This window comes from Pseudophryne corroboree, chromosome 4 (genome assembly GCF_028390025.1).
Source record: "Pseudophryne corroboree isolate aPseCor3 chromosome 4, aPseCor3.hap2, whole genome shotgun sequence".
Classification (NCBI taxonomy): domain Eukaryota; kingdom Metazoa; phylum Chordata; class Amphibia; order Anura; family Myobatrachidae; genus Pseudophryne; species Pseudophryne corroboree.
In genome coordinates this window covers 182,351,570-182,373,582 of record NC_086447.1, presented here as the reverse complement: position 1 = coordinate 182,373,582, position 22,013 = coordinate 182,351,570, and the positions used below count along the sequence as shown (strand labels likewise).

The 22,013-nt window shown below is 47.6% G+C and overlaps 1 protein-coding gene across 2 annotated transcripts in view; it reads left to right on the top strand.

Moving 5' to 3' along the window:
* Positions 1–22,013, top strand: part of RASA2 (RAS p21 protein activator 2) — a 308,508-nt gene that overhangs the window by 93,946 nt on the left and 192,549 nt on the right. For both annotated transcript variants that reach the window (XM_063915624.1, XM_063915623.1), the window contains exon 3: positions 12,880–12,983. In XM_063915624.1, coding sequence (XP_063771694.1) covers positions 12,880–12,983 — 104 coding nt within the window. The remainder of the gene's footprint in view (positions 1–12,879; positions 12,984–22,013) is intronic.

Below are 22,013 nucleotides of genomic sequence, written 5' to 3'. Positions count from 1 at the left end.
CTGCCCTTTCTTACCCTTTCCTCTGCCTCTCGGCAGATAAGACTGTCCTTTTGGTCGCTTTTTATAGGAGCGAAAGGACTGCGGCTGAAAAGACGGTGTCTTTTTCTGTTGTGAAGGGGTCTGAGGTAAAAAGGTGGATTTGCCGGCAGTTGCCGTGGTCACCAGGTCCGAAAGACCGACCCCAAACAATTCCTCTCCTTTATATGGCAATACTTCCATATGCCTCTTGGAATCCGCATCACCTGACCACTGTCGCGTCCATAAACTTCTTCTGGCAGATATGGACATCGCGCTTACTCTTGATGCTAGAGTACAAACATCCCTCTGAGCATCTCGCATATAAAGAAAAGCATCCTTTAATTGCTCTAGAGTCAATAAAATACTGTCCCTATCCAGGGTCTCAATATTTTCAGTCAGAGAATCCAACCACACTACCCCAGCACTGCACATCCAGGCTGAGGCTATTGCCGGTCGCAGTATAACACCAGTATGTGTGTATATACTCTTCAGTGTAGTTTCCAGCCTCCTATCTGCTGGATCCTTGAGGGCGGCCGTATCAGGAGACGGCAACGCCACTTGCTTTGATAAACGTGTGAGCGCCTTATCCACCTTAGGGGGTGTTTCCCAGCGCGCCCTAACCTCTGGTGGGAAAGGGTATAATGCCAATAACTTCTTTGAAATTAGCAATTTTCTATCGGGGGTAACCCACGCTTCATCACACACATCATTCAATTCCTCTGATTCTGGGAAAAATACAGGTAGTTTTTTCACCCCCCACATAATACCCCTTTTTGAGGTACCAGCAGTATCAGAGATCTGCAACGCCTCCTTCATTGCCGTGATCATATAACGTGTGGCCCTATTGGAAAATACGTTTGTTTCTTCACCGTCGACACTAGATTCATCTGTGTCGGTACCCGTGTCGACTGACTGAGGTAAAGGATGTTTTACAGCCCCTGACGGTGTCTGAGACTCCTGAACCGGTACTAACTGGTTTGCCGGGCGTCTTATTTCGTCAACTGACTTTTGTAGTGTGCTGACATTATCACGTAATTCCATAACTAAAGCCATCCATTCCGGTGTCGACTCCCTAGGGGGTGACATTACCATCATCGGCAATTGCTCTGCCTCCACACCAACATCGTCCTCATACATGTCGACACACACGTACCGACACACAGCAGCCACACAGGGAATGCTCTAATCGAAGACAGGACCCCTTAGCCCTTTGGGGAGACAGAGGGAGAGTTTGCCAGCACACACCAAAAGCGCTATAAATGTATATAAACAACCCTAGAAGGTGTTGTTTACTATATATGCGCTCTTAATATATAAATATCGCCAATTTATGCCCCCCTTCTCTTTGTTACCCTGTTTCTGTAGTGCAGTGCAGGGGAGAGTCCTGGGAGCCTTCCTCACCAGCGGAGCTGAGCAGGAAAATGGCGCTGAGTGCTGAGGAGAATAAGCTCCGCCCCTTTTTCGGCGGGATTTTTCTCCCGGTTTTTAAGAAACTGGCCTGGGTCAAAATACATACATATAGCCTTAATGGGTATATGTGATGTATTTATTTTGCCACTAAAGGTAATTATATTGCTGCCCAGGGCGCCCCCAGCAGCGCCCTGCACCCTCCGTGACTGAGTCAGTGAGCCGTGTGACAACAATGGCGCACAGCTGCAGTGCTGTGCGCTACCTTCATGAAGACTGTGGAGTCTTCTGCCGCCTGTTTTCCGGACCTCCGTTCTGCCGTCTCTTCAGCGTCTGTAAGGGGGATCGGCGGCGCGGCTCCGGGACGAACCCCAGGCTGACCTGTGTTCCGACTCCCTCTGGAGCTAAGTGTCCAGTAGCCTAAGACTCCAATCCATCCTGCACGCAGGTGAGTTGGAAATCTCTCCCCTAAGTCCCTCGATGCAGTGATCCTGTTGCCAGCAGGAATCACTGAGATTGAAACCTAAAAAAAAACTTTTCTAAACAGCTCTTTAAGAGAGCCACCTAGATTGCACCCTCTCGGACGGGCACAAAAACCTAACTGAGGCTTGGAGGAGGGTCATAGGGGGAGGAGCCAGTACGCACCATGTGACCTAAAAGCTTTTTTAGATGTGCCCTGTCTCCTGCGGAGCCCGCTATTCCCCATGGTCCTGACGGAGTCCCCAGCATCCACTAGGACGTTAGAGAAAGAGGGTATTATGTGGGATGTGAAAAAACTACCTGTAGTTTTTCCTGAATCAGATAAATTAAATGAAGTGTGTGATGATGCGTGGGTTCCCCCCGATAGAAAATTTTTGGCGGTATACCCTTTCCCGCCAGAAGTTAGGGCGCGTTGGGAAACACCCCTTAGGGTGGATAAGGCGCTCACACGCTTATCAAAACAAGTGGCGGTACCGTCTATAGATAGGGCCGTCCTCAAGGAGCCAGCTGACAGGAGGCTGGAAAATATCATATAAAAGTATATACACACATACTGGTGTTATACTGCGACCAGCGATCGCCTCAGCCTGGATGTGCAGAGCTGGGGTGGCTTGGTCGGATTCCCTGACTAAAAATATTGATACCCTTGACAGGGACAGTATTTTATTGACTATAGAGCATTTAAAGGATGCATTTCTATATATGCGAGATGCACAGAGGGATATTTGCACTCTGGCATCAAGAGTAAGTGCGATGTCCATATCTGCCAGAAGATGTTTATGGACACGACAGTGGTCAGGTGATGCAGATTCCAAACGGCACAAAGGTGTATTGCCGTATAAAGGAAGAGGAGTTATTTGGGGTCGGTCCATCGGACCTGGTGGCCACGGCAACTGCTTGAAAATCCACCGTTTTTACCCTAAGTCACATCTCTGCAGAAAAAGACACCGTCTTTTCAGCCTCAGTCCTTTCGTCCCTATAAGAGTCATATTTGCCCAGGGATAGAGGAAAGGGAAGAAGACTGCAGCAGGCAGCCCATTCCCAGGAACAGAAGCCTTCCACCGCTTCTGCCAAGCTCTCAGCATGACGCTGGGACCGTACAGGACCCCTGGATCCTACAAGTAGTATCCCAGGGGTACAGATTGGAATGTCGAAACGTTTCCCCCTCGCAGGCTCCTGAAGTCTGCTTTACCAAGGTATCCCTCCGACAAGGAGGCAGTATGGGAAAAAATTCACAAGCTGTATTCCCAGCAGGTGATAATCAAATTACCCCTCCTACAACAAGGAAAGGGGTATTATTCCACACTATATTGTGGTACTGAAGCCAGAAGGCTAGGTGAGACCTATTCTAAATCTAAAAAAATTTGAACACTTACAAAGGTTCAAATCAAGATGGAGTCACTCAGAGCAGTGATAACGAACCAGGAAGAAGGGGACTATATAGTGTCCCGGGACATCAGGGATGCTTACCTCCATGTCCCAAAATTTGCCCTTCTCACTAAGGGTACCTCAGGTTCGTGGTATAGAACTGTCACTGTCAGTTTCAGACGCTGCCGTTTGGATTGTCCACGGCACCCCGGGTCTTTACCAAGGTAATGGCCGAAATGATGATTCTTCTTCGAAGAAAAGGCGTCTTAATTACCCCTTACTTGGACGATCTCCTGATAAGGGCAAAGTCCAGGGAACAGTTGGAGGTCGGAGTAGCACTATCTCGGATACTGCTACAACAGCACGGATGGATTCTAAATATTCCAAAATCGCAGCTGATCCTGACGACACGTCTGCTGTGCCCAGGGATGATTCTGGACACAGTCCAGAAAAAGGTGTTTCTCCCGGAAGAGAAAGCCAGGGAGTTATCCGAGCTAGTCAAGAACCTCCTAAAACCAGGAAAAGTGTCAGTGCATCATTGCACAAGGGTCCTGGTAAAAATGGTGGCTTCCTACGAAGCAATTCCATTCGGCAGATTTCACGCAAGAACTTTTCAGTGGGATCTGCTGGACAAATGGTCCGGATCGCATCTTCAGATGCATCAGCGGATAACCCTATATCCAAGGACAAGGGTGTCTCTCCTGTGGTGGTTACAGAGTGCTCATCTTCTAGAGGGCCGCAGATTCGGCATTCAGGATTGGATGCTGGTGACCACGGAGGCCAGCCCGAGAGGCTGGGGAGCAGTCACACAAGGAAAAAATTTCCAGGGAGTGTGATCAAGTCTGGAGACTTTTCTCCACATAAATATACTGGAGCTAAGGGTAAATTTATAATGCTCTAAGCTTAGCAAGACCTCTGCTTCAAGGTCAGCCGGTATTGATCCAGTGGGAAAAACATCACGGCAGTCGCCCACGTAAACAGACAGGGCGGCACAAGAAGCAGGAGGGCAATGGCAAAAACTGCAAGGACTTTTCGCTGGGCGGAAAATCATGTGATAGCACTGTCAGCAGTGTTTCATTCCGGGAGTGGAAACTGGGAAGCAGACTTCCTCAGCAGGCACGACCTCCACCCGGGAGAGTGGAAACTTCATCGGGAAGTTTTTCCACATGATTGTGAACCGTTGGGAAATACCAAAGGTGGACATGATGGCGTCCCGTCTGAACAAAAAACGGGACAGGTATTGCGCCAGGTCAAGAGACCCTCAGGCAATAGCTGTGGACGTTCTGGTAACACCGTGGGTGTACCAGTCGGTGTATGTGTTCCCTCCTCTGCTTCTCATACCTAAGGTACTGAGAATTATAAGACGTAGAGGAGTAAGAACTATACTCATGGCTCCGGATTGGCCAAGAAGGACTTGGTACCCGGAACTTCAAGAGATGCTCACAGAGGACTTATGGCCTCTGCCGCTAAGAAGGGACTTGCTTCAGCAAGTACCATGTCTGTTCCAAGACTTACCGCAGCTGCGTTTGACGGCATGGCGGTGGAATGCCGGATCCTAAGGGAAAAAGGCATTCCGGAAGAGGTCATTCCTACCCTGGTCAAAGCCAGGAAGGAGGTGACCGCACAACATTATCACCACATGTGGCGAAAATATGTTGCGTGGTGTGAGGCCAGGAAGGCCCCACGAAGAAATTTCAACTCGGTCGATTCCTGCATTTCCTGCAAACAGGAGTGTCTATGGGCCTCAAATTGGGGCCCATTAAGGTTCAAATTTCGGCCCTGTCGATTTTCTTCCAGAAAGAATTGGCTTCAGTTCCTGAAGTCCAGAAGTTTGTCAAGGGAGTATTGCATATACAACCCCCTTTTGTGCCTCCAGTGGCACTGTGGGATCTCAACGTAGTTCTGGGATTCCTCAAATCACATTGGTTTAAAACCAGTCAAATCTGTGGATTTGAAGCATCTCACATGAAAAGTGACCATGCTCTTGGCCCTGGCCTGGGCCAGGCGAGTGTCAAATTGGTGGGTTCTTTCTCAAAAAAGCCCATATCTGTTTGTCCATTCGGACAGGGCAGAGCTGCGGACTCGTCCCCAGTTCTCTCCCTAAGGTGGTGTCAGTGTTTCACCTGAACCAGCTTATTGTGGTGCCTTGCGCCTACTAGGGACTTGGAGGACTCCAAGTTGCTGGATGTTGTCAGGGCCCTGAAAGTATAGGTTCCAGGACGGCTGGAGTCAGGAAAACTGACTTGCTGTTATCCTGTATGCACCCAACAAACTGGGTGCTCTTGCTTCTAAGCAGACTATTGCTAGTTGGATGTGTAATACAATTCAGCTTGCACATTCTGTGGCAGGCCTGCCACAGCCAAAATATGTAAATGCCCATTCCACAAGGAAGGTGGGCTCATCTTGGGCGGCTGCCCGAGGGGTCTCGGCTTTACAACTTTGCCGAGCGGCTTTTTAGTCAGGGGCAAACACGTTTGTAAAATCCTACAAATTTGATACCCTGGCTAAGGAGGACCTGGAGTTCTCTCATTCGGTGCTGCAGAGTCATCCGCACTCTCCCGCCCGTTTGGGAGCTTTGGTATAATCCCCATGGTCCTTTCAGGAACCCCAGCATCCACTAGGACGATAGAGAAAATAAGAATTTACTTACCGATAATTCTATTTCTCGGAGTCCGTAGTGGATGCTGGGCGCCCATCCCAAGTGCGGATTATCTGCATTACTTGTACATAGTTACAAAAATCGGGTTATTATTGTTGTGAGCCATCTTTTCAGAGGCTCCGCTGTTATCATACTGTTAACTGGGTTCAGATCACAGGTTGTACAGTGTGATTGGTGTGGCTGGTATGAGTCTTACCCGGGATTCAAAATCCTTCCTTATTGTGTACGCTCGTCCGGGCACAGTTTCCTAACTGAGGCTTGGAGGAGGGTCATAGGGGGAGGAGCCAGTGCACACCACCTGATCCTAAAGCTTTACTTTTTGTGCCCTGTCTCCTGCGGAGCCGCTATTCCCCATGGTCCTTTCAGGAACCCCAGCATCCACTACGGACTCCGAGAAATAGAATTATCGGTAAGTAAATTCTTATTTTCCACTCATTTTCAGTCTATTCTGAACACCTCACACCTCACAATATTATTTTTAGTCCTAAAATTTGCACCGAGGTCGCTGGATGGCTAAGCTAAGCGACCCAAGTGGCCGACACAAACACCTGGCCCATCTAGGAGTGGCACTGCAGTGTCACGCAGGATGGCCCTTCCAAAAAACACTCCCCAAACAGCACATGACGCAAAGAAAAATTAAAGAAAAAAGAGGTGCAAGATGGAATTGTCCTTGGGCCCTCCCACCCACCCTTATATTGTATAAACAGGACATGCACACTTTAACCAACCCATCATTTCAGTGACAGGGTCTGCCACACGACTGTGACTGAAATGATGGGTTGGTTTGGACCCCCACCAAAAAAGAAGCAATTAATCTCTCCTTGCACAAACTGGCTCTACAGAGGCAAGATGTCCACCTCATCATCATCCTCCGATTCATCACCGTGTACATCCCCCTCCTCACAGATTATCAATTCGTCCCCACTGGAATCCACCATCTCAGCTCCCTGTGTACTTTGTGGAGGCAATTGCTGCTGGTCAATGTCTCCACGGAGGAATTGATTATAATTCATTTTAGTGAACATCATCTTCTCCACATTTTCTGGAAGTAACCTCGTACGCCGATTGCTGACAAGGTGAGCGGCGGCACTAAACACTCTTTCGGAGTACACACTTGTGGGAGGGCAACTTAGGTAGAATAAAGCCAGTTTCTGCAAGGTCCTCCAAATTGCCTCTTTTTCCTGCCAGTATACGTACGGACTGTCTGACGTGCCTACTTGGATGCGGTCACTCATATAATCCTCCACCATTCTTTCAATGAAGAGAGAATCATATGCAGTGCCAGTAGACGACATGTCCGTAATCGTTGGCAGGTCCTTCAGTCCGGACCAGATGTCAGCATCAGCAGTCGCTCCAGACTGCCCTGCATCACCGCCAGCGGGTGGGCTCGGAATTCTGAGCCTTTTCCTCGCACCCCCAATAGCGGGAGAATGTGAAGGAGGAGCTGTTGACCGATCAAGTTCCACTTGACTTGATAATTTTCCCACCAGCAGGTCTTTGAACCCCTGCAGACTTGTGTCTGCCGGAAAGAGAGATCCAACGTAGGTTTTAAATCTAGGATCGAGCACGGTGGCCAAAATGTAGTGCTCTGATTTCAACAGATTGACCACCCGTGAATCCTGGTTAAGCGAATGAAGGGCTCCATCCACAAGTCCCACATGCCTAGCGGAATCGCTATGTCTTAGCTCCTCCTTCAATGTCTCCAGCTTCTTCTGCAAAAGCCTGATGAGGGGAATGACCTGACTCAGGCTGGCAGTGTCTGAACTGACTTCACGTGTGGCAAGTTCAAAAGGTTGCAGAACCTTGCACAACGTTGAAATCATTCTCCACTGCGCTTGAGACAGGTGCATTCCACCTCCTTTGCCTATATCGTGGCCAGATGTATAGGCTTGAATGGCCTTTTGCTGCTCCTCCATCCTCTGAAGCATATAGAGGGTTGAATTCCACCTCGTTACCACTTCTTGCTTCAGATGATGGCAGGACAGGTTCAGGCGTTTTTGGTGTTGCTCCAGTCTTCTGTACGTGGTGCCTGTACGCCGAAAGTGTCCCGCAATTCTTCTGGCCACCGACAGCATCTCTTGCACGCCCCTCTCGTTTTTTAAATAATTCTGCACCACCAAATTAAAGGTATGTGCAAAACATGGGACGTGCTGGAATTTGCCCAGATATAATGCACGCACAATATTGCTGGCGTTGTCCGATGCCACAAATCCACAGGAGAGTCGAATTGGGGTAAGCCATTCTGCGATGATCTCCCTCAGTTGCCGTAAGAGGTTTTCAGCTGTGTGCGTATTCTGGAAAGCGGTGATACAAAGCGTAGCCTGCCTAGGAAAGAGTTGGCGTTTGCGAGATGCTGCTACTGGTGCCGCCGCTGCTGTTCTTGCGGCGGGAGTCAATACATCTACCCAGTGGGCTGTCACAGTCATATAGTCCTGAGTCTGCCCTGCTCCACTTGTCCACATGTCCGTGGTTAAGTGGACATTGGGTACAACTGCATTTTTTAGGACACTGGTGAGTATTTTTCTGAGGTCTGTGTTCATTTTCGGTATCGCCTGCCTAGAGAAATGGAACCTAGATGGTATTTGGTACCTGGGACACAGTACCTCAATCAAGTCTATAGTTGGCTCTGAAGTAATGATGGATACCTGAACCACGTTTCTCACCGCCCAGGATGCCAAGGCCTCAGTTATCCGCTTTGCAGCAGGATGACTGCTGTGATATTTCATCTTCCTCGCAAAGGACTGTTGGACAGTCAATTGCTTGGTGGAAGTAGTAAAAGTGGTCTTACGACTTCCCCTCTGGGATGACCATCAACTCCCAGCAGCAACAACAGCAGCGCCAGCAGCAGTAGGCGTTACACTCAAGGATGCATCGGAGGAATCCCAGGCAGGAGAGGACTCGTCAGAATTGCCAGTGACATGGCCTGCAGGACTATTGGCATTCCTGGGGAAGGAGGAAATTGACACTGAGGGAGTTGGTGGGGTGGTTTGCGTGAGCTTGGTTACAAGAGGAAGGGATTTACTGGTCAGTGGACTGCTTCCGCTGTCGCCCAAAGTTTTTGAACTTGTCACTGACTTATGATGAATGCGCTGCAGGTGACGTATAAGGGAGGATGTTCCGAGGTGGTTAACGTCCTTACCCCTACTTATTACAGCTTGACAAAGGCAACACACGCCTTGACACCTGTTGTCCGCATTTCTGTTGAAATACTTCCACACCGAAGAGCTGATTTTTTTGGTATTTTCACCAGGCATGTCAATGGCCATATTCCTCCCACGGACAACAGGTGTCTCCCCGGGTGCCTGACTTAAACAAACCACCTCACCATCAGAATCCTCCTTGTCAATTTCCTCCCCAGCGCCAGCAACACCCATATCCTCCTCATCCTGGTGTACTTCAACACTGACATCTTCAATCTGACTATCAGGAACTGGACTGCGGGTGCTCCTTCCTGCACTTGCAGGGGGCGTGCAAATGGTGGAAGGCGCATGCTCTTCACGTCCAGTGTTGGGAAGGTCAGGCATCGCAACCGACACAATTGGACTCTCCTTGTGGATTTGTGATTTCGAAGAACGCACAGTTCTTTGCTGTGCTTTTGCCAGCTTAAGTCTTTTCATTTTTCTAGCGAGAGGCTGAGTGCTTCCATCCTCATGTGAAGCTGAACCACTAGCCATGAACATAGGCCAGGGCCTCAGCCGTTCCTTGCCACTCCGTGTGGTAAATGGCATATTGGCAAGTTTACGCTTCTCCGACGACTATTTTAATTTAGATTTTTGAGTCCTTTTTTTACTGATCTTTTGTGTTTTGGATTTTACATGCTCTGTACTATGACATTGGGCATCGGCCTTGGCAGACGACGTTGATGGAATTTCATCATCTCGGCCATGACTAGTGGCAGCAGCTTCAGCACGAGGTGGAAGTGGATCTTGATCTTTCCCTATTTTTGGAACCTCAACATTTTTGTTCTCCATATTTTAATAGGCACAACTAAAAGGCACCTCAGGTAAACAATGGAGATGGATGGATACTAGTATACTTATGGATGACGAGTGACTGACGACACAGAGGTAGCTACAGCCGTGGACTACCGTACTGCGTCTGCTAGTATAGAGATGATAATTAATGATATAAAAAAAAATATATATAACTACTGTAGGTATATATAATATAATGACGGACCTGGTGGACACTGTCAGCAGACTGCTAAACTACTAGTATGAAGAAGATAGAAAAAAAAACCCCACCACAGGTAGGTAGGTAGGTATACAATTATGGACGAGTGACGACACAGAGGTAGGTTCAGCCGTGGCCTACCATACTGCGTCTGCTAGTATAGATAATATACTAAGTATATTACTACTGTAGGTATATAATATAATGACAGACCTGGTGGACACTGTCAGCAGACTCCTAAACTACTAGTATGAAGAAGATAGAAAAAAAAACCCCACCACAGGTAGGTAGGTATACAATTATGGACGAGCACTGACGACACAGAGATAGCCACAGCCGTGGACTACCGTACTGCGTCTGCTAGTATAGATAATATACTAAATATATTACTACTGTAGGATTATAATGACGGACCTGGTGGACACTGTCAGCAGACTCCTAAACTACTAGTATGAAGAAGATAGAAAAAAAACCCCACCACAGGTAGGTAGGTATACAATTATGGACGAGCACTGACGACACAGAGATAGCCACAGCCGTGGACTACCGTACTGCGTCTGCTAATATAGAGATGATAGAGATGAAAAAAATATATATAACACTACTGTAGGTAAATATTTATATAATATAATGAATGACGGACCTGCTGGACACTGTCAGGAGAATGCGTTTATACTATAGAATAAAAAAAAAAAAACACCACAGGAGTGTTTAACTTTTTCAGGCAGACAATATACTGGTGGTCACTGGCAGCAAAAGTGTGCACTGTACTCCTGCTATAACTGCACCCCAGTCTCACCCACAATTCAGCTGTGTGAGCAGTGAGCACTCAGCACAGTCAGATATACATAGATGATATATCATGCAGCACACTGAGGCTGAGCACAGATATGGTATGTGACTGTGTATCGTTTTTTTTCAGGCAGAGAACGGATTATAAATAAAACTGGTGGTCACTATCAGCAAAACTCTGCACTGTACTGAGTACTCCTAATGCTCCCCAAAATTAGTAAATCAAGTGTCTCTCTAATCTATTCTAAACGGAGAGGACGCCAGCCACGTCCTCTCCCTATCAATCTCAATGCACGTGTGAAAATGGCGGCGACGCGCGGCTCCTTATATAGAATCCGAGTCTCGCGAGAATCCGACAGCGGGATGATGACGTTCGGGCGCGCTCGGGTTAACCGAGCAAGGCGGGAGGATCCGAGTCTGCTCGGACCCGTGCAAAAAAGGCTGAAGTTCGGGCGGGTTCGGATTCCGAGGAACCGAACCCGCTCATCTCTACTAATTAGGCACTTGTAAGTTTTTAATTTTTATTGCAACTTCGTTAAACGTACCCTAAAATTACCCATATTTATACTTATACCCATTTTCATGTACCACTCATTTAATGAAAGCATTTGTTTTGCACAAAATAGCTTGCTTTCTATCATAAAAAAAATAAAAAAATTCATAATGCATATAGCAACCATTTCACCCAATTTAAGTCCCCAAAATGTATTTATCATGACCTCTTCTACAAGTCTACAATGTTCTCCTATGTTAGTTTGTAATTTTTTTTTTTAGGTACTGGGGGCGGGATTTATTAAGATACATCGCCGCCCCTCGCTGGTTACCGCAGCGATGTTGATCGCATATGTACTAACATATGCGATCAATATCGCGATGCAGTGACTGAGGCCCCCCGCGATACCTGTTAGGTGGTCTAAGGGGGTCTCCGTCACCTCCCAGGGGTCCCCACACTGGCTAGACGCCGGGAAGCAGCAGCAGGCTGCCCCCGGCGCCTCTTCCCTGCAGCCGGAAGGACGTCTGGCTGCGTTGCTAGGGGGAGGAAGAGATTACTTTCCGGGTCCAGGGAAGCCTGGAGGAAGGTAAGCCGGGGGGGAAGGGAGGGGGAGATGGCGATACCCTGGACGGCGAAAACGCGTCGGTAGGGTGTTAGTAAATTTAAAAATGCTGTAAAACCCCCGTTTTCGGGGGGTTTACCGCATTTTTGCTTTAGTACATCGATTTATCCATTTTCACTTCTCTTTTTCACTGGTTTTGCCGGCTAGAATTATTGTGCGAATCCCGTTTTATTCACTTTGCAAATGGATGGATCGAAAATCAGTAACGCATATACACTCAAAAAAGTGGTTTTTGGAGCAAATTTATGGCGATGGCTGCGAAAAGTTAACATTACAGCTTTTCCGTGGCTAATGGGATACCGCCTTTCTCTTGATACAGTAGCATAAAGCTTACACACTGTTGGCCTGCTTAAGTGTGTGGCTTGGGCCCCAGCCACAGAGCGCCACTCTTTTAATGCCTATTGTTTCGCAATGAAATTCTATTTAAACGTGTGTTTGTGTGTGATGTTCAGGTGTCTATCTGTTAAAAGCAAACAAATAATTGTTTAATTAATGTTTAAAATTACTATATGAGTAGACAGACTTATTTCAATGCATGTAGAATAGTGGAAATTATTTCCACTGCTAGGGTGTACACACTTCATTGTGATAACCTTTAAATGACAGTTGTCCACTGATGACTATTAAAATAATCGCTTGATTTTATAAGTGAATCTACATTTAATCAAATTAGGCACTCACCCAAAGGTAATATTTTTCTGTGTATTATTTTAAGCAATCTTAACGAAAAGAAAATAGTCTGGTTTGAGCAGCAGTAGTTCTGTTGACACAAGTTCAGTGATATTCCTTTGGTAAATAAATTAGACTTTTTAGTCTGTGATTTTCTCACTTACCTAAACCACTTTATTTCCATTCTTTCCTCTGCAGTCCGTTTTATGGTGAAGATTTTTACTTTGAAATCCCAAGATCATTCCACAACTTATCCTTTTATATCTATGATAAGAGCCTTTTGCAGCGAGATCTACGGATAGGTGAGCAGATACTGTCAAATGACTTCCGCCTCGCTAATACAGAAAGCAAGATTGAAGCTGCCACAAGTGCTGTTAAACACTAAGGAGGATATTCAGTTAGTGTCGGAAGTTTAGATAGGGCGGAAAGATTGCTCTCTCCACCAATCATCTGAACTTTTCAACACTTCAATATTAAATTGAAGTGCCGTTTTTCCGCCCTGTCGAAAAACACATGGATGAGCGGAATCTCTACTCATCGATGTGTTTTCGACTCCGCCGTGGTCGAAAACGGGTCCGTTTTCCATCATTAATTTTCGCCCATAAGAGAGGGCGGAAATGAATGGTCTGAAACAGAAGGGAAAAGGGCGGAAACGGCCCACAATGGAATAGTTCAGTGTCGGATACTCAGTGTTGGGGCGGGATGTATTAAGATACATCATCGCCCCTCCCCGGTAACCGCAGCGATGTTGATCGCATAAGTACTAACATATGCAATCAACATCGCGATGCGGTGACGGAGGCCCCCCGCGATACCTGTTAGGTGGTCTGCGGGGGGTCTCCGTCACCTCCCAGGGGTCCCCACACTGGCTAGATGCCGGGAAGCAGCAGCAGGCTGCCCCCAGCGCCGCCTCCTCCCGCCTGCAGCCGGAAAGACGTCTGGCTGCGTTGCTAGGGTGAGGAGGAGACTACCTTCCGGGTCCAGGGCAGCCTGGAGGAAGGTAAGCCGGGTGGGGAGGGGGGTCGGCGGGTTGCGGCGGTCGGCGATAAGAAGCCCATAGGCTTCTATAGGGTATCGCCATCCATAGATGGCGACACCCTGGACGCCGAAAACGCGGTGGTAGGGTGTTTAGTAAATTTTGAAAATGCGGTAAAGCCCCCGTTTTCGGGGGTTTTACTGCATTTTTGCTTTAGTACATCCCGCCCATAGAGAGGATCCGACACTAATTGAATATCCACCTAAGTGTGTATATGTGTATGTGTATATGTGTGTATATATATATATGTGTGTGTGTGTGTGTGTGTGTGTGTGTGTATATATATATATATATATATATAAAATGTACGTACGTACGTACGTACGCACGCGGGGGCACTTACTCCTTTCCCATAGAAAAGTAAAAAAAAAACAGCACTCACATTTAGTAGATAGATTTATTCTCTGTGATGGCGGCAGCAGCCCGTCCATTTCAACTCCAACAAGACGGCAGCTTCCGACAGCTATTGCATACGGTACTTAGACTTTCAATTTATTTTGTAAAAACTCAGTCTTACAATTTAGGTTCAGTAAAGGCTGCTTTGAAATGTGACTCAAGATGTCTGCATTCCACACATCCTTAAAGACAACGAGGAAGAGGAAGGGATTTGCGGGTTAACCTCTATCTGCTTTTAAACAAACCTGTGCAGTGGTTTTGTGGTGCAGACTTTCAAGTCTTTTTTCCCGTCAGCAGACTTAGTTGCAGCTGCAAGGAAATTGAAAGACACCCCATCAATTATTCGAATTTCATAGTGATTTTCACATGATGTAGGCCTTTGTTGGACAGAAGTGTTTATGTTCAGTGATTGAAGTGCTAGCTTATATGTTTATTGTGTGTTGGTATGACATTTCTGTTTCGCTTACAGTTTCTGTTTTGTTATCACTTCATATTATCATGTTCTTGAACACACACTTTTCTCTAATAGCAGCTCAGAAATATATATGGTTTCTGACCTCTAGTAGGATACTGTACTGGCTGTATTGTTAAATATATTTCATTTGTTTAATAATCACCCACTTGACTTATCTTATCTATATAAATAATTTGTGTATTTACATTGTGCTAGAATTTGAATTTTAGCAGGGTTAGCATGTGTGGTACGCTACTTTTCCCCGTGAGGTCATTGTCTTATTGTTTTGTATTGCCTGCCGGCTGTAAGTCTTAATGCTATTTCCACCTGTATTCATTTGTGCTTTAGACTTCCAGATGTACTATCCAAACTCTTTTTCTCTAACGTCCTAGTGGATGCTGGGGACTCCGTCAGGACCATGGGGAATAGCGGCTCCGCAGGAGACAGGGCACAAAAAGTAAGCTTTTAGGATCACATGGTGTGTACTGGCTCCTCCCCCTATGACCCTCCTCCAAGCCTCAGTTAGGTTTTTGTGCCCGTCCGAGCAGGGTGCAATCTAGGTGGCTCTCTTAAAGAGTTGCTTAGAAAAAGTTTTTAGGTTCTTTATTTTCAGTGAGTCCTGCTGGCAACAGGCTCACTGCATCGAGGGACTTAGGGGAGAGAAGTGAACTCACCTGCGTGCAGGATGGATTGGCTTCTTAGGCTACTGGACACCATTAGCTCCAGAGGGAGTCGGAACACAGGTCTCGCCCTGGGGTTCGTCCCGGAGCCGCGCCGCCCACCCCCCTTGCAGATGCTGAAGATTGAAGAGGTCCGGAACCAGGCGGCAGAAGACTTTCAGTCTTCATCAGGTAGCGCACAGCACTGCAGCTGTGCGCCATTGTTGTCAGCACACTTCACACAGCGGTCACGGAGGGTGCAGGGCGCGGGGGGGGGCGCCCTGGGCAGCAATGTATAATACCTGTATGGCGAAAAATACATCACATATAGCCCTTGAGGCTATATGGATGTATTTAACCCCTGCCAGATATCACAGACTCCGGAGAAGAAGCCCGCCGAAAAGGGGGCGGGGCCTATTCTCCTCAGCACACAGCGCCATTTTCCCTCACAGAAATGCTGGTGGGAAGGCTCCCATGCTCTCCCCTGCACTGCACTACAGAAACAGGGTTAAAACAGAGAGGGGGGGCACTGATTTGGCGATATGAATATATATTAAAATGCTATAAGGGAGGAACACTTATATAAAGGTTGTCCCTGTATAATTATAGCGTTTTGGTGTGTGCTGGCAAACTCTCCCTCTGTCTCCCCAAAGGGCTAGTGGGTCCTGTCCTCTATCAGAGCATTCCCTATGTGTGTGCTGTATGTCGGTACGTGTGTGTCGACATGTATGAGGAAAATGTTGGTGAGGAGGCGGAGCAAATTGCCTGTAATGGTGATGTCACTCTCTAGGGAGTCGACACCGGAATGGATGGCTTATTTATGGAATTACGTGATAATGTCAACACGCTGCAAGCCGGTTGACGACATGAGACGGCCGGCGAACAAATTAGTACCTCTCCAGGCGTCTCAAACACCGTCAGGGGCTGTAAAACGCCCATTTACCTCAGTCGGTCGACACAGACCCAGACACGGACACTGATTTCAGTGTCGACGGTGAAGAAACAAACGTATTTTCCTTTAGGGCCACACGTTAAGGGCAATGAAGGAGGTGTTACATATTTCTGATACTACAAGTACCACAAAAAAGGGTATTATGTGGGATGTGAAAAAAACTACCTGTAGTTTTTCCTGAATCAGATAAATTAAATGAAGTGTGTGATGATGCGTGGGTTTCCCCCGATAGAAAATTATTGGCGGTATACCCTTTCCCGCCAGAAGTTAGGGCGCGTTGGGAAACACCCCTTAGGGTGGATAAGGCGCTCACATGCTTATCAGAACAAGTGGCGGTACCATCTACAGATAGGGCCGTACTTAAGGAGCCAGCTGATAGGAGGCTGGAAAATATCCTAAAAAGTATACACACACATGCTGGTGTTATACTGCGACCAGCGATTGCCTCAGCCTGGATGTGCAGAGCTGAGGTGGCTTGGTCGGATTCCCTGACTAAAAATATTGATACCCTTGACAGGGACAGTATTTTATTGACTATAGAGCATTTAAAGGATGCATTTCTATATATGCGAGATGCGCAGAGGGATATTTGCACTCTGGCATCAAGAGTAAATGCGATGTCCATATCTGCAAGAAGATGTTTATGGACACGACAGTGGTCAGGTGATGCAGATTCCAAACGGCACAAAGATGTATTGCCGTATAAAGGGGAGGAATTATTTGGGGTCGGTCCATGGGACCTGGTGGCCACGGCAACTGCTGGAAAATCCACCGTTTTTTACCCTAAGTCACATCTCTGCAGAAAAAGACACCGTCTTTTCAGCCTCAGTCCTTTCGTCCCTATAAGGGTCATATCTGCCCAGGGATAGAGGAAAGGGAAGAAGACTGCAGCAGGCAGCCCATTCCCAGGAACAGAAGCCCTCCACCGCTTCTACCAAGTTCTCAGCATGACGCTGGGACCGTACAGGACCCCTGGATCCTACAAGTAGTATCCAAGGGGTACAGATTGGAATGTCGAGACGTTTCCCCCTCGCAGGTTCCTGTAGTCTGCTGTACCAATGTCTCCCTCCGACAGGGAGGCAGTATTGAAAACAATTCACAAGCTGTATTCCCAGCAGGTGATAATAAAATTACCCCTCCTACAACAAGGAAAGGGGTATTATTCCACACTATATGGTGGTACTGAAGCCAGAAGGCTAGGTGAGACCTATTCTAAATCTGAAATATTTGAACACTTACAAAGGTTCAAATCCAGATGCAGTCACTCAGAGCAGTGATAGCGAACCGGGAAGAAGGGGACTATATGGTGTCCCGGGACATCAGGGATGCTTACCTCCATGTCCCAAAATTTGCCTTTCTCACCAAGGGTACCTCAGGTTCGTGGTACAGAACTGTCACTATCAGTTTCAGACGATGCCGTTGGATTGTCCAAGGCACCCCGGGTCCTTACCAAGGTAATGACCGAAATGAGGATTCGTCTTTAAAGAAAATGGACGACCTCCTGATAAGAACAAGGTCCAGAGAACAGTCGGAGGTCGGAGTAGCACTATCTCAAGTAGTTCTACGACAGCACGGGTGGATTCTAAATATTCCAAAACCGCAGTTGTTCCGACGACACGTCTGCTGGTCCTAGGGATGATTCTGGACACAGTCCAGAAAAAGGTGTTTCTCCCAGAGGAGAAAGCTAGGGAGTTATCCGAGCTAATCGGGATCCTCCTAACACCAGGAAAAGTGTCAGTGCATCATTGCACAAGAGTCCTGGTAAAAATGGTGGCTTATTACGAAGCGATTCCATTCGGCAGATTTCACGCAAGAACTCTTCAGTGGGATCTGCTGGACAAATGGTCCGGATCGCATCTTCAGATGCATCAGCGGATAACCCTATATCCAAGGACAAGGGTGTCTCTCCTGTGGTGATTACAGAGTGCTCATCTTCTAGAGGGCCGCAGATTCGGCATTCAGGATTGGATGCTGGTGACCACGGAGGCCAGCCTGAGAGGCTGGGGAGCAGTCACACAGGGAAAAAATTTCCAGGGAGTGTGATCAAGTCTGGAAAATTCTCTCCACATAAATATACTGGAGCTAAGAGCAAATTTATAATGCTCTAAGCTTAGCAAGACCTCTGCTTCAAGGTCAGCCGGTATTGATCCAGTGGGATAACATCACGGCAGTCGTCCACGTAAACAGAAAGGGCGGCACAAGAAGCAGGAGGGCAGTGGCAAAACTGCAAGGATTTTTCGCTAGGCGGAAAATCATGTGATAGCACTGTCAGCAGTGTTCATTCCGGGAGTGGACGACTGGGAAGCAGACTTCCTCAGCAGGCACGACCTCCACCCGGGAGAGTGGGAACTTCATCGGGAAGTTTTCCGCATGATTGTGAACCGTTGGGAAAGACCAAAGGTGGACATGATGGCGTCCCGCCCGAACAAAAAACGGGACAGGTATTGCGCCAGGTCACGAGACCTTCAGGCGATAGCTGTGGACGTCCTGGTAACACCGTGGGTGTAACAGTCGGTGTATGTGTTCCCTCCTCTGCTTCTCATAACCAAGGTATTGAGAATTATAAGACGTAGAGGAGTAAGAACTTTACTCGTGGCTCCGGATTGGCCAAGAGGGACTTGGTACCCGGAACTTCAAGAGATGCTCACAGAGGACTAATGGCCTCGGGAGCTAAGAAGGGACTTGCTTCAGCAAGTACCATGTCTGTTCCAAGACTTACCGCGGCTGCGTTTGACGGCAGGGCGGTTGAACGCCGGATCCTAAGGGAAAAGGCATTTCGGAAGAGGTCATACCTACCCTGGTCAAAGCCAGGAAGGAGGTGACCGCACAACGTTATCACCACATGTGGTGAAAATATGTTGCGTGGGTGAGGCCAGGAAGGCCCCACGAAGAAATTTCAACTAGGTCGATTTCTGCACTTCCTGCAAACAGGAGTGTCTATGAGCCTCAAATTGGGGTCCATTAAGGTTCAAGTTTCGGCCCTGTAGATTTTCTTCCAGAAAGAATTGGCTTCGGTTCCTGAAGTCCAGACGTTTGTCAAGGGAGTATTGCATATACAGCCCCTTTTGTGCCTCCAGTGGCACCGTGGGATCTCAACGTAGTGTTGGGATTCCTCAAATCATATTGGTTTGAACCGCTCAAATCTGTGGATTTGAAATATCTCACATGGAAAGTGACCATGCTGTTGGCCCTGGCCTCGGCCAGGCAATTGTCAGAATTGGCGGCTTTGTCTTACAAAAGCCCATATTTAATTTTCCATTCGGACAGGGCAGAACTGAGGACTTGTCCCCAGTTTCTTCCTAAGGTGGTGTCAGCGTTTCACCTGAAACAACCTATTGTGGTGCCTGCGGCTACTAGGGACTTGGAGGACTCCAAGTTACTAGACGTTGTCAGGGCCCTGAAAATATATATATATATATATATATATATATATATATATATAATTCCAGGACGGCTGGAGTCAGAAAGTCTGACTTGCTGTTTATATTGTATGCACCCAAAAAGCTGGGTGCTCCTGCTTCTAAGCAGACTATTGCTCGTTGGATTTGTAGTACAATTCAGCTTGCACATTCTGTGGCAGGCCTGCCACAGCCAAAATCTGTAAATGCCCATTCCACAAGGAAGGTGGGCTCATCTTGGGCGGCTGCCCGAGGGGTCTCGGCTTTACAACTTTGCCGAGCAGCTACGTGGTCAGGGGGGAACACGTTTGTAAAATTCTACAAATTTGATACCCTGGCTGAGGAGGACCTGGAGTTTCTCTCATTCGGTGCTGCAGAGTCATCCGCACTCTCCCGCCCGTTTGGGAGCTTTGGTATAATCCCCATGGTCCTGACGGAGTCCCCAGCATCCACTAGGACGTTAGAGAAAATAAGATTTTACTTACCGATAAATCTATTTCTCGTAGTCCGTAGTGGATGCTGGGCGCCCATCCCAAGTGCGGATTGTCTGCATTACTTGTACATAATTATGGTTACAAAAATCGGGTTGTTATTGTTGTGGGCCATCTTTTCAGAGGCTCCTTCGTTGTTATCATACTGTTAACTGGGTTCAAATCACAGGTTGTACGGTGTGATTGGTGTGGCTGGTATGAGTCTTACCCGGGATTCAAGATCCTTCCTTATTGTGTACGCTCGTCCGGGCACAGTACCTAACTGAGGCTTGGAGGAGGGTCATAGGGGGAGGAGCCAGTACACACCATGTGATCCTAAAAGCTTACTTTTTGTGCCCTGTCTCCTGCGGAGCCGCTATTCCCCATGGTCCTGACGGAGTCCCCAGCATCCACTACGGACTACGAGAAATAGATTTATCGGTAAGTAAAATCTTATTATTTAAGCTATCGCACAATATTGTGTGCAAAGCTAAAATTGTGGCTACTATTCACATTTTCTCCATAAGTTTCTCACCTAGAATTGTGAATTACAGCTTTTGCAAATTATATTTCTCTAACGTCCTAGTGGATGCTGGGGACTCCGTCAGGACCATGGGGAATAGCGGCTCCGCAGGAGACAGGGCACAAAAGCAAGCTTTTAGGATCACATGGTGTGTACTGGCTCCTCTTCCTATGACCCTCCTCCAAGCCTCAGTTAGGTTTTTGTGCCCGGCCGAGAAGGGTGCAATCTAGGTGGCTCTCTTAAAGAGTTGCTTAGAAAAAGTTTTTAGGTTCTTTATTTTCAGTGAGTCCTGCTGGCAACAGGCTCACTGCATCGAGGGACTTAGTGGAGAGAATTTCAACTCACCTGCGTGCAGGATGGATTGGATTCTTAGGCTACTGGACATAGCTCCAGAGGGAGTCGGAACACAGGGCTCGCCCTGGGGTTCGTCCCGGAGCCGCGCCGCCGACCCCCCTTGCAGATGCTGAAGATGAAGAGGTCCGGAACCAGGCGGCAGAAGACTCTCAGTCTTCATCAGGTAGCGCACAGCACTGCAGCTGTGCGCCATTGTTGTCAGCACACTTCACACAGCGGTCACGGAGGGTGCAGGGCGCTGGGGGGGGGCGCCCTGGGCAGCAATGTATAATACCTGTATGGCGAAAAATACATCACATATAGCCCTTGAGGCTATATGGATGTATTTAACCCCTGCCAGATATCTAAAACTCCGGAGAAGAAGCCCGCCGAAAAGGGGGCGGGGCCTATTCTCCTCAGCACACCGCCATTTTCCCTCACAGAAAGGCTGGTGGGAAGGCTCCCATGATCTCCCCTGCACTGCACTACAGAAACAGGGTTAAAACAGAGAGGGGGGGCACTGATTTGGCGATATGTATATATATTAAAATGCTATAAAAGGAACACTTATATAAAGGTTGTCCCTGGATAATTATAGCGTTTTGGTGTGTGCTGGCAAACTCTCCCTCTGTCTCCCCAAAGGGCTAGTGGGTCCTGTCCTCTATCAGAGCATTCCCTATGTGTGTGCTGTATGTCGGTACGTGTGTGTCGACATGTATGAGGAAAATATTGGTGAGGAGGCGGAGCAAATTGCCTGTAATGGTGATGTCACTCTCTAGTGAGTCGACACCGGAATGGATGGCTTATTTATGGAAATTACGTGACAATGTCAACACGCTGCAAGCCGGTTGACGACATGAGAGGGCCGGCGAACAAATTAGTATCTGTCCAGGCGTCTCAAACACCGTCAGGGGCTGTAAAATGCCCATTTACCTCAGTCGGTCGACACAGACCCAGACACGGACACTGATTTCAGTGTCGACGGTGAAGAAACAAACGTATTTTCTTTTAGGGCCACACGTTAAGGGCAATGAAGGAGGTTTTACATATTTCTGATACTCCAAGTACCACAAAAAAGGGTATTATGTGTGAGGTGAAAAAACTACCTGTA